This window comes from Theropithecus gelada, chromosome 7b (assembly GCF_003255815.1).
Source record: "Theropithecus gelada isolate Dixy chromosome 7b, Tgel_1.0, whole genome shotgun sequence".
NCBI classification, from domain to species: domain Eukaryota; kingdom Metazoa; phylum Chordata; class Mammalia; order Primates; family Cercopithecidae; genus Theropithecus; species Theropithecus gelada.
Genome location: NC_037675.1, coordinates 74,842,170 through 74,855,031, shown reverse-complemented (window position 1 = coordinate 74,855,031; position 12,862 = coordinate 74,842,170). Strand labels below are relative to the sequence as shown.

Here is a 12,862-nt window from a genome sequence, read left to right as displayed (position 1 = left end):
TTTTTTTTTTTTTTTTTTTTTTTTTTTTTTTTTTTTTTTTGTGAGACGGAGTCTCGCTCTGTCGCCCGGGCTGGAGTGCAGTGGCCGGATCTCAGCTCACTGCAAGCTCCGCCTCCCGGGTTTACGCCATTCTCCTGCCTCAGCCTCCCAAGTAACTGGGACTACAGGCGCCCGCCATCTCGCCCGGCTAGTTTTTTGTATTTTTTAGTAGAGACGGGGTTTCACCGTGTTCGCCAGGATGGTCTCGATCTTCTGACCTCGTGATCCACCCGTCTCGGCCTCCCAAAGTGCTGGGATTACAGGCTTGAGCCACCGCGCCCGGCCTAGAAGAACTTTCTTGTTTAACTTTAGGATGTTAATATAAAGCTTAGGCTGGGTGTGGTGGCTCATGCCTGTAATCCCAGCACTTTGCGAGGCGGAGGCGGCCAGATCACTTGAGACCAGGAGTTTGAGACCAGCCTGGCCAACATGGTGAAACCCTGTCTCTACTAAAAAATACAAAATTTAGCCAGGTGTGGTGGCATGTACCTGTAATCCCAGTTACTCAGGTGGCTAAGGCACGAGAATTGTTTGAACCCGGGAGACAGAGGTTGCAGTGAGACAAGATCACACCACTGCACTCCAGCCTGGGCAACAGCGCAATACTCCATCTCAATAACAAACAAACAAACAAACAAAATCACAGTTTGAATAGGCCATCTGGACCCAAAAGCCTGAAATATCTGCTATTTGGCCTTTTACAGAACAAGTTGGCTGAGTCCTGCTAGATCATAAAAGATGCTATCTAGGGTGTTGAATTTCCAACTTTTTTGCTTGTTCATATAACCTATAAAATAATTTTGAAAAACGATGTCACCTCTTTACCTTCTTAAATTGACATCTAAAATGAGGCCAGACACAATGGCTCACGGCTGTAATCCCAGCACTTTGGGAGGCTGAGGCAGATGGATCACTTGAGGTCGGGAGTTTGAGACCAGCTTGGCTAACATGGTAAAACCCATCTCTTCTGAAAATAGAGAAAAGTTAGCCAGGTATGGTGGTGCATGCCTGTAATCCCAGACACTCGGGAGGCTGAGACAGGAAAATCACTTGAACCTGGGAGGCGGAGGTTGCAGTGAGCTGAGATCGAGCCACTGCACTACAGCCTGGGTAACAGAGACGAGACTCTGTCTTAAAAAAAAAAAAATTTGACATCTGAAGTGTTTTCATTTTAAATAGAAGCAGAGTTTAATTTCAAACATGTATTCTAGCTTTATATATTGATATTTTAAGTTCAAAACTGAATTTAAATGCATCCATTTGAATCTAAATGCCATACAGTTTGATAACTACCATCATCCATTTTAAAAATAAAATTTGTAAGCTCTTCTTTAAAATTAAAAATATTACATCTTAAAAAAAACCGCTCACATTTCCTTTATGAAGTAACTACCACACAGATTTTTATCCTAATATTCAATTGTGCTTGAAAGTATTTATTTTTCAGCATCACATCTGCAACAAAAATCTGTATTTAAATTGAGGTTTGGGGCATGATGGTACATGTAGTTTTAGCTACATGTGAGGCCAGAGACAGGAAGATCACTTGAGCCCAGGAGTTTAAGGTTATAGTGAGCTATGATCGTGCCTGTGAATAGGTACTAGCTACTGCACTCTGGCAGCTGGGGCAACATAGTAAAAAACAAAAAAACAAACAAAAAACGCTTGATGTAAAAAATGAAGGTTTAAAATGTATTTTCCATGACTAGAAGACTGTCTATATTTCTTTCAGGTAATCGTTACAATTATTATTAGTATACTTTATGTTTCAATTTTCCATATATAAATCAGAAATATTAACCCACACTCCCTTGGGAAACAATTTTATTAACTAGAGTACAGTGCTATGTGCAATTCCTGTTATATTTAGTCTTACAGATTCCACACATTTCCAAAGTTTTTCCCACTCCCTTCACTGAAGTTGTTCTATACATTTGTTTCTCTTGCTACATACAGTTCGTATTCTTTCCTAGATCCCCTTACTTCCTAAATTATTATTATTATTAATTTTTGCCTACATTTACAATCCCAGCACTGTGGGAGGCTGAGGTGGGTGGATCACCTGAGGGTCAGGAGTTCGAGACCAGCCTGGCCAACATGGTGAAACCCCATCTCTACTAAAAATACAAAAACTAGCTGGGCACGGTGGTGTGTGCCTGTAATCCTAGCTACTTGGGTCGCTGAGGCATTTAAAAGAAGCTTGAATTTGGGAGGCAGAGGTTACAGTGAGCCGAGATTGCACCATTGCACTCTAGCCTGGGTGACAAGAGTGAAACTCTGTCTCAAAAAATAAGGTTCACTCTTCATGCGGTAAAGTTCTATGTGTTTTAACAAATGAATAATGTCATGTATCCATCATATATTACACAGAATATTCAGAATAGTTTCACCACCTTAAAAAGTCTCCTCTGCTTCCCTTTTTTTTTTTGAATGGAGTCTCTAAGTCTGGCTCTGTCGCCCAGGCTGGAGTGCAGTGGCACAGTCTTGGCTCACTGCAGTCTCCGCTTCCTAGGTTCAAGTGATTCTCCTGCCTCAGCCTTCCAAGTAGCTGGGATTACAGGCACCTGCACCATGTCCATCTAATTTTTGTATTTTTAGTAGAGATGGGGTTTCACCATGTTGGCCAGGCTGGTCTTGAACTCCCGACCTCAAGTGATCTGCCTGCCTCAGCCTCCCTAAGTGCTAGGATTACAGGTGTGAGCCACCGTGCCCAGTCAATTATTCATTTTTTAAGTAATGAAAAACAAGATAAATAATACATTGGTTTTATTACTTAACTGGTAATGCAATATAATATATAACTGAAATTATAACTTATTAGTGAAGTAAAGAATATTATAAGAGATATTGTGTTCCTTCTACAAATGTGTGAGTGGACATATATCAAACTCTGGTGTTAGGCTTTTATTTTTATTTTTTAATGGGCAGCTTTTAAAGCCAAAGTAGGCTCAGAGAGACTCCCCTGGTGTTAGACTTTTGAGATTAATTAAAGAATAATCTCTGGGCGCGGTGGCTCATGCCTGTAATCCCAGCACTTTGGGAAGCCGAGGCAGGCAGATCACGAGGCCAGGAGTTCAAGACCAGCCTGACCAACATGGTGAAACCCTGTTTCTACTAAAAATACAAAAAAATTAGCGGGGCGTGGCCAGGCATGGTGGCTCACGCCTGTAATCCCAGCACATTGGCAGGCCGAGGCCGGCGGATCACCTGAGGTCAGGAGTTCCAGACCAGTCTGGCCAACATGGAGAAACCCCATCTCTATTAAAAATACAAAATTAGCAGAGTGTGGTGGCCCATGCCTGTAATCCCAGCTACTTGGGAGGCTGAGGCAGGAGAATCTCTTGAACTTTGGGGGCAGAGGTTGAGGTGAGCTGAGATCCTGCCATTGCACTCCAGCCTGGGCAACAAGAGCGAAACTCCGACTCAAAAAAAAAAAAAAAAGAAAAGAAAAGAAAGAAAGAAAACAGGCCAGGCACGGTGGCTGATGCCTATAATCCCAGTACTTTGGGAGGCCGAGGTGAGTGGGTCACAAGGTCAGGAGATCCAGACCATCCTGACTAACATGGTGAAACCTCGTCTCTACTAAAAATACCAAAAAATTATCGGGGCATGGTGGTGGGCGCATGCAGTCCCAGCTACTCGGGAGGCTGAGGCAGGAGAATGGCATGAACCCAGGAGGAAGAGCTTGCAGTGAGCCGAGATGGCGCCACTGCACTCCAGCCTGGTTGAGAGTGCAAGACTCTGTCTCAAAAAAAAAAAAAAAAAAAAATTAGCTGGGCGTGGTGGCGGGCGCCTGTAATCCCAGCTGCTTCAGAGGCTGAGGCAAGAGAATCACTTGAACCCGGGAGTCGGAGGTTGCAGTGAACCAAGATTGCACCACTGAACTCCAGCCTGGGCAACAGAGTATGACTCTGTCTCAAAAAAAAGGAGACATACTATGGCCAAAGACGCCTTCTCTTCGTCTCTGTCACTCACATGAGACACATTTGGCATATGCACTCATGTTTGCATGTTTCTCTGCAGCCTGTGAAGCCCCGCACACCAAATCCCTGGATACAAAGTTCAGTCCCAGGCCTAACCACACGAAGCAGAGTTCGTTCATCACTTGTCAAAGATCTACGCACCTCTCGGGAGAAAAGGATTGCTGTGGGACCATTTAGATCGGACTACCCAGCTGTTTAGCTGGGTAAATTCCCAGAGAGAACATTTTTTCCACATTTTTTTCTAGAGAACATTTTCTCTAAGCTGAACACTTCTCGTACTTCAAGATGCAGGAAGCAGTGGACCTGGTCACGTTGGGTCTTTTTAATTGATACTGTACAATCTTGTTGTCACTATGTTTATAAAGAAAAATTGTTTAACAGTAGACCTCATGTCTTAATGCGCACTATTTACACGGAAGGTTAAAGAAAATTGACATCACATTAGACGACAAAGCATATTTTTCCACGCCCCAGAAAGGTCATGTACTAAATATGGGTCAGAATTCCAAATCTTTCTAAAGCGGAAGGATCCAGCGTCTTTTGCAAGCAGTACAAATTGCCCTCTGAAACCCAAATTAGGGCTGGGCACCATGGCTTATGCCTGTAATCCCAGCACTCTGAGAGGCCAAGCAAGGTGGCTGAATCACATGAGGCCAGGAATTTGAAACCATCCTGGCCAACATGATGAAACCTCATTTCTACTAAAAATACAAAAAAAATTAGCTGAGTGTGGTGGCACACACCTGTAATCCCAGCTACTAGGTAGGCTGAGGAAGGAGAATAGCTTGAACGCAGGAGGCCGTGTTTGCAGTGAGCCAAGATTGCGCCACAGCATTCCAGCCTGGATGACAGAATGAGATTCTGTCTCAAAAAATAATAAAATAAAATCCAAACTAGAATCCCATTTGTCTAGGAAAGAAACAGGTTAGGTGACTTTTTAAATCTACCAGTCTAGTCTTGTTCTAGATTAGGCTCTTTAACTGTAGTCCACAGAGCAATGTGGAAGCCATGTCAGGGAACTATTACAAAAAAACCAGACCAGCATAATCATTTCCCCCTTTGTGTGGGTGGGTGTGAATGCATCTCTACTCCTGGGAAACAACTCCACAGTTTCACAAGGCCGATTAGCAATTCTCATGAGCCTCAATGTACTTAATATTTGAAATACTCAGGCGGATCATAGAACAGCTGTAAACTGAATCTATATCATAAGATGGGATTCTGTAAGAGCACATGATACCCAAAAATTGCCATGGATGAGGAAAGACCCAGATTTCCAAATAGTGTGAATCCAGCTTCCTTTCCTAAATACTGATTGCTGTTTACACCCTAAAATGTTTGAGATATTCATTAATGAAAATAAAGACAACGTGAACCTCTCCCCTTTTTTCTTCCCCTAATCACATCCTCTCTTCCCATGGCACTGTTACTGTGAAAAATATAAAAGTCAAGGCCGGGCATGGTGGCTTACGCCTGTAATCCCAGCACTTTGGGAGGCCGAGGCAGGTGGATCACCTGAGGTCAGGATTTCGAGACCAGCCTGGCCAACATAGTGAAACCTCGTCTCTACTAAAAATACAAAAATTAGCGGGGCGTGGTGGCAGGCACCTGTAATCCCAGCTACTTGGGAGGCTGAGGCAGGAGAATAACTTGAACCTGGGAGGCGGAGGTTGCAGTGAGCCGAGATCCTGATACTGCGCTCTGGCCTGAGAGACAGAGTAAGACTCCACCGTCTCAGTATATATATATATAGAGAGAGAGAGAGAGAGAAAGAGAGAACGCGAGCACAATATTTTCTCCTATAAATTCCTAACTGCTATGAAACACAGTGCAGGGAATCTTTGGGAATATGAGTTAACTTCGTAATAGAAACTCTTCCCTTTCCTTGACTCATGTAACCCATGGAATGAGTTACTTTCCCTCTAAGTGAAATACTAATCTAAAAAGCACTATCACATGGATCAAAGTTACTTCCTCATCCAACCTGAGGATTCTGGGATCTGGCTACTATGAGACATTCAAGACAATGAATAATTCTGTATGAGCACTTTCTCAGCCCCTCTATCTTTGAATTTGTCATTTCATAGTGAAAGGACTTTATTGTGCAGTCTTCGCTTTGCTGGCAAGAGCAAGGGAGCCTAACTGAACCCTTCAGTCAGTCAGCCAGCAAGACCATACAGAGGGTCTGTTAGGCCATCAGCACTGTGGGAGACGGAGCAGCAGCAGAAGAAATGGCCCTTGTCCTCGAGGAATTTACAAGGGGTTTTAGAAGACAGACACACAAGAACCTTTCAAAGACAATATGTTTAATTTAGTGAGAATTGTGTGGTACACAGCAGATGTGCTGTAGGAGTTCAGGGAAGGAGGGCAGAAGTCGTCATGGAGACATGCGAATTTGTGTTGGATCTGAGAGGGCACAAGATTTAGGCAGAGAGGAGTAGGGAAGACCTTCCAGGTAAAGGGAGGGAAGGGAGAAAAGGCTGGGGGAAGGAAGGAGCTCAGCAAGAGTCCATGACAGCTCCTTTCCCCTCTCCTGTTTTCACAGTAGTTCGCAAGTTTCTTCACCACAGAGAGGCAGGCATCTGCTCTCTTTACCATCACGGTTTTGTTTTTTTTCTGTTTTTGTTTTTATTTTTGAGACGGGTTCTCACTCTGTTGCCCATGCTGAAGTGTGGTGGTGAGATCTCGGCTCACTACAACCTCAATCTCCTGGGCTCAAGTGACCCTCCCACCTCAACCTCCTCAGTAGATGGGACCACAGGCATGCACCATAATGCCTGGCTAATTTTTATATTTTTTGTAGAGATGGGGTCTTGCTATGTTGCCTAGGTCAGTCCCAAATTCCTGGCTCAAGTGATCTGCCCTCCCAATGTGCTGGAACAACAGGCATGAGCCACTGTGCCCCGCCATGTTTCTGTTAATCTTTTTTTTTTTTTTTTTTTTGAGGTGGAGTCTTGCTCTGTTGTCCAGTCTGGAGTCAGGGTGGCATGATCCTAGTTCACTGCAACCTCCGCCTCCCAGGTTCAAGCGATTCTCCTGCCCCAGCCTCCCAAGTAGCTGGGATTATAGGCACATACCACCATGCCCAGATAATTTTTTGTATTTTTAGTAGAGACAGGGTTTAACCATGATAGCCAAGCTGGTTTCGAACTCCTGACCTCAAGTGAATCTCCACCTGCCTCAGCCTCCCAAAGTGCTAGGATTATAGGCATGAACTACCACGCCCAGCCTTGTTAATCTATTAACAAAATGTAATGAGAAAATACTCCAGAAGTTCCACAAATCCTTTATAAAGGGCCCTACTTGTCCTTCCTAGCTGAGGCATTTACAGGCGATTCTCACTTCTCACAAAGATAAATGTGTCAGGTGTTTCCTTTTCATTGCTCCTTTTGTCATCTTTCCTCTACCTTGCTTCTACCACACTCATTAACTCCACTGGTTGATTAGACAAGAGACTGATCCCTATCCTGCCATAAAAGAAAGCTTCTGTTTGGGCCAGCATGTGGGAGAAACATGCCGACTTTCCCTTAGTCAGGATCTAGATAAATTTTTCATTTTTCAATCAAGATTCATGTTTCCATTGGTTTACACGTTCCATCTAAGTTACCATCCCCCTCGTGAACCACGTCAGCCAGACCAACAGCAAAGTGGGGGTTGTGGGTCAGAAGGAAAGCACCTCTGTTAGAATTTCCTCTCCCCCACCTGTCCCATGGTTTCTTTCTTTCTTTCTTTTTAAGAGACAGAGTTTCTTGCTCTTTCATCCAGACTGGAGTACAGTGTTGCGACCTAGGCTCACTGCAACCTCTGCCTCTGGTTTTCAAGTGATTCTCGTGCCTCAGCCTCCTGAGTAGCTGGGATTACAGGTGTGAGCCACCACACCCAGCTAATATTAATTTTTTTTAGTAAAGATGGGGTTTCACTATGTTAGCCAAGCTGGTCTCAAACTCCTGGCCTCAATTGATCCACCTGCCTCAGCCTCCCAAAGTGCTGGGATTACGGGCATGAGCCACCGCACCCGGCCTTCCCATCATTTTTTGATGGGCTATATTGTCAGCAAACATTTACCAGATACATAATTAGTAGTCACCATGGATATGCCAGCAAATATCACGTGCTTTTTCTGACTTTGGGAATTTGTTGTCTAATTGGATAAAATGGGCTTTTCTTGTTGGAGGCAGCAACAGAGCCTTTCAGAGGTCAAGAGCAATCTGGTTACTCCTTTATTTATTTATTTTTTTGAGACGGAGTCTTTGTTCCCCAGGCTGGAGTGCAGTGGCGCGATCTCGGCTCACTGCAAGCTCCACCTCCCGGGTTCATGCCGTTCTTCTGCCTAGCTGGGACTACAGGCGCCCACCACCACACCCGGCTAATTTTTTGTATTTTTGTAGTAGAGACAGGGTTTCACCGTGTTAACCAGGGTGGTCTCGATCTTCTGACCTCGTGATCCGCCCGCCTCAACCTCCCAAAGTGCTGGGATTATAGGCGTGAGCCACCGCGCCTGGCCTGGTTACTCTTTTTTGAGACCCTAGTTATAATTTTAAAAATGAAGTGCCAAAACTGAATTTTAAAAAGTTTGGTAGATTTTTAATGTGTATGCTTAAGGTTTTTTTGTTTGTTTTTGAGACAGAGTCGTATTGTGTCGCCCAGGCTGGAGTACAGTGGCACAATCTTGGCTCACTGCAACTTCCACCTCCCAGGTTCAAGCCATTCTCCTGCCTCAGCCTCCTGAGTAGCTGGGATTACAGATACCCACCACCATGCCCAGCTAATTTTTGTATTTTCAGTGTAGATGGGTTTTGCCATGTTGGTCAGGCTGGTCTCAAACTCCTGACCTCAAGTAATCCACTCGCTTCAGCCTTCCAAAGTGCTGAGATTACAGGCGTGAGCCACTGCACCCAGGCAAGTTATCATTTTTTTTTTAAACACAAACAATTACAATGAGTTTCTTTTGAAATAATGTTAAAAAAATCGAAATTGACATGAATGCATGAATGTGTATAGCAACAGAGGGAGACCCCCATCTCTACAAAACATAAAAAATACCAGCCTGAGCAACATGGCAAAGCCCCATCTCTGCAAAAAATACAAAGATAGCTGGGCATGGTGGCATGTGCCTCTGGTCCTAGCTGAGCCCAGGAGTTCAAGGCTACAGTGAGCTATTATCATGCCATTGCATTCCAGCCTAGGCAACAAAGCAAGACCTTGTCTTAAAAAAAAGAATCTGGAGAGAGGATCAGGCAGTTAGTGCCTTCATTAGACCACACTATCCCATCAACACCAAACTGTTGTTTAGAGGGCTTCAGCTCACAGCACCATGCAATTCCCTAATGCTTCTGAGTTTGAGACTCCCCCACGCAGAAACTAAGTGGAGCACATCAGACTTCCAAAAGCCTCTGCAAAGCAATGTGGTATTGCGGGAAAATGGTAGACGCAAGTTCAAGTTACCTACTGCTAATAATAAATGTGTGAGTTTGTGCAACTTACTTTATCCCTCTGACTTTTACTTTCATCAATTGCAAAACGAGAAGACTATCTCATGGGTCTCTTGCATGTGGTTCCCAACCAGGTTGCATGTTAAAATCGCAGTTTAAAAATGTCACAGCCTGAGTCACACCTCCTGCAACTTAAATCGGCGTCTCCAAGGGTGAGATCCAGACACGAGTAGATTTTTAAAGCTTCACATGTCATTCTAATATGCATCCAGGGTTGAAAATCACGGTGAAGCCAGGCGCGATGGCTCACGCCTGTAATCCCAGCACTTTGGGAGGCTGAGGTGGGCGGATCACCTAAGGTTGGGAGTTCGAGACCAGCCTGACCAAGGTGAAACCCCGTCTCTACTAAAAATACAAAAATTAGCCTTGCATGGTGGCCGGCACCTGTAGTCCCAGCTACATGGGAGGCTGAGGCAGGATAATTGCTTGAACCTGGGAGGCGGAGGTAGCAGTGAGCCGAGATCGCACCACTGCACTCCAGCCTGGGCGACAGAGCGAGACTCCGTCTCAAAAAAAAAAAAAAAAGAAAAAAGAAAATCACTGGTGAGAGTTAAATAATGTTACTGTACTTATGTAAATCAGGTGCCCTGTTAGTTCCTAGTCATTCCTCAATTTAAATTTCAAACCAGCAATGGACTGTGCTTCTGGTGTGTGTTCTAAAATTTTACCACTAGATGTCACTTTGACCATACAAGTTGGTTCTTGGACGCTTCTGCTTCTCGGTTCTCAGAGTAACAACTATATAGCATCATCACAAACATCTGTTGAGCACCTGCTGAATGCCAGGCAAAGTGCCAATTTTCTTTCTTTTTCTTTTCTTTTTTTTATCCCAGTCATGAAGAAAGAATCTGTGAAAGAAAGAAAGAAAGAAAGAAAGAAAGAAAGAAAGAAAGAAAGAAAGAAAGAAACAAAGAAAGAAAGAAAGAAAGAAAGAAAGAAAGAAAGAAAGAAAGAAAGAAAGAAAGAAAGAAAGAAAGAAAGAAAGAAAGTTACAAAGAATCTGTGACTTGTACAAAGATACACAGTTAGTGGCGGAACTGGGATTCCAGCTTCATTCATTCATTTACTCATTCAAAAACACTGAACAGGCTGGGTGTGGTGGCTCATGCCTGCAATTACTGCAGTTTGGGAGGCCGAGGTGGGAGGATTACTTGAGCTCAAGAGTTCGAGACCAGCCTAGGCAACATGGTGAGACCCCATCTCTACCAAAAAAAATAGATAAATAAAAAATAATTAGCCAGGCATGATGGCACGTGCCTGTAGTGCCCATATACTCAGAGCCTGAGGTGGAAGGATCACTTGAGTTCAGGAGGCAGCGGTTACAGTGAGCCGAGATGGGGCCAGTGCACTCCAGCCTGGGTGACAGAGCCAGACCCTGTCTCAAAATTAATTAATTAATTAAAATTTTAAAACACTGGACCAGGCACGGTGGCTCATGCCTGTAATCCTAGCACTTTGGGAGGCTGAGGCAGGTGCATTGCCTGAGCTCAGGAGTTCGAGACCAGCCTGGGCAACACGGTGAAACCCCATCTCTGCTAAAATACAAAAAATTAGCTGCGTGTGGTGGCAGGCGCCTGTAGCCCCAGCTACTCGAGAGGCTGAGGCAGGGGAATCGCTTGAACCCGGGAGGCAGAAGTTGCAGTGAGCCGAGATTGCACCACTGCACTCCAGCCTAGGTGACAGAGCGAGACTCTGTCTACCCCCGCCACAAAAAAAAAAAAAAAAAAAATGAAAACACTGAACATTTACTATGTGCAAAGTACTGTACCTGGTATCAGAAATTCAAAGATGAATATAGCATAGTTCTCATTCTCCAGATGTTCTTTTTTTTTTTTTTGAGACGGAGTTTCGATCTTGTTGCCCAGGCTGGAGTGCAATGGTGCGATCTCGGCTCACTGCAACCTCCGCCTCCCAGGTTCAAGCGATTCTCCTGCTTCAGCCTCCCGAGTAGCTGGGATTACAGGCATGTGCCACCATGCCCTGCTAATTTTGTACTTTTAGTAGAGGCGGGGTTTCTCCTTGTTGCTCAGGCTGGTCTTGAACTCCCGACCTCAAGTGATCTGCCCGCCTCGGCCTCCCAAAGTGCTGGGATTAGAGGCTTGAGCCAACACGCCCAGCCAGAAGTTCATTTTTAACCTTCACTTGTAGGTACATTTGAGAAGAAAAGGTAGGCACTTTTTTTACAGTTGTTCTTGGCCCCAGGTTAGCTCTGTCTTCGAAAGAACTTAAATGTTGTGTTTCTAAGACGGCAGGATGACCCTTAGGTAGAGTTTTCCACTGTGTCCAGCCACTATGATAAAAGAATATTTCTGAAAGCTTATTAGGTAACTAAAAGACTAGGGATCACATCTGGTCTGTTTTATCACTGCCTTATTTAATTATTTATATCCTCAGCAAACAAACTATTGGCATTGGGTATGTATCTAATTTTTAATCAATAAATGTTTACTGAAAAAATGAATTCCTAGTACTGTGTTAAACATTGTGCAAAAAGAGCCATGAGAGAAATATGTAAAGAAGTCTGCATCTGCCTGGGCGCGGTGGCTCATGCCTATAATTCCAGCAATTTGGGAGCCTGAGGCAGGTGGATCACTTGAGGTCAGGAGTTCAAGACTAGCCTGGCCAATATGGGGACACTCCATCTGTACTAAAAATACAAAAATTAGCTGGGCGGGTGGTGCATGCCTGTAATCCCAGCTACTCGGGAGGCTGAGGCAGGAAAATCGCTTGAACCCAGGAAGGGGAGTCTGCAGTGAGCCGAAATCGTGCCATTGCACTCCAGCCTGACGAAGAAAGAGATTCCAACTCAAAAAAAAAAAAAAAAAAAAAAGAAAGAAAGAAAGAAAAAAGAAAGAAAGAAAAAAAGAAATCTGCATCTTATTCTGATAAGCAAATCTGAATATTTCCTTCCAAAAGTAGCACCTTGTTTTAAACGCCTCCGCTGATTCATCCCTAAGGTGGGAAAGACTTAGAGATCTCGGACAGGATTCCAAATGAGCCAGGGACCAGAGGATTATTATACTGCTTGATTTGATCTGTAGATTCAGGGTCTAATGACTGCGCTGGAGTCTGTTCCCATGTTGCAAGGATACCAGCTGTATCTATTTGAGTTGTCATTCATCAACCAAGCAGTTTGACAATTAGGACCGTAAGGATGACCAGGCTGGGTCAGACCTATCCAACAGGTTAAAAGTTATTCAAGTTATTCAAGCAGTGGTCCTCAAGCCTGGTTATAAATCAGAATCACTTGGGGGAGCTTTGCAAAAATATACAGACCCCACTCCAACCTACTGAATTGGAATACCAGGAACTAGGAGAGAGACCTGAGATTTTCACATAGGGCTAGGG

At 44.2% G+C, this 12,862-nt stretch overlaps 1 protein-coding gene across 1 annotated transcript in view; it reads left to right on the top strand.

Annotated features, from left to right (window-relative positions):
• HEATR4 (HEAT repeat containing 4) overlaps positions 1-4,401 on the top strand; it is a 50,695-nt gene extending 46,294 nt beyond the window's left edge. Inside the window, exon 18 of the mRNA XM_025392967.1 lies at positions 4,063-4,401. Within this exon, the coding sequence (XP_025248752.1) occupies positions 4,063-4,221 (159 nt within the window). The 3' untranslated portion in view covers positions 4,222-4,401. The remainder of the gene's footprint in view (positions 1-4,062) is intronic.
• Positions 4,402-12,862: the final 8,461 nt, after the last annotated feature.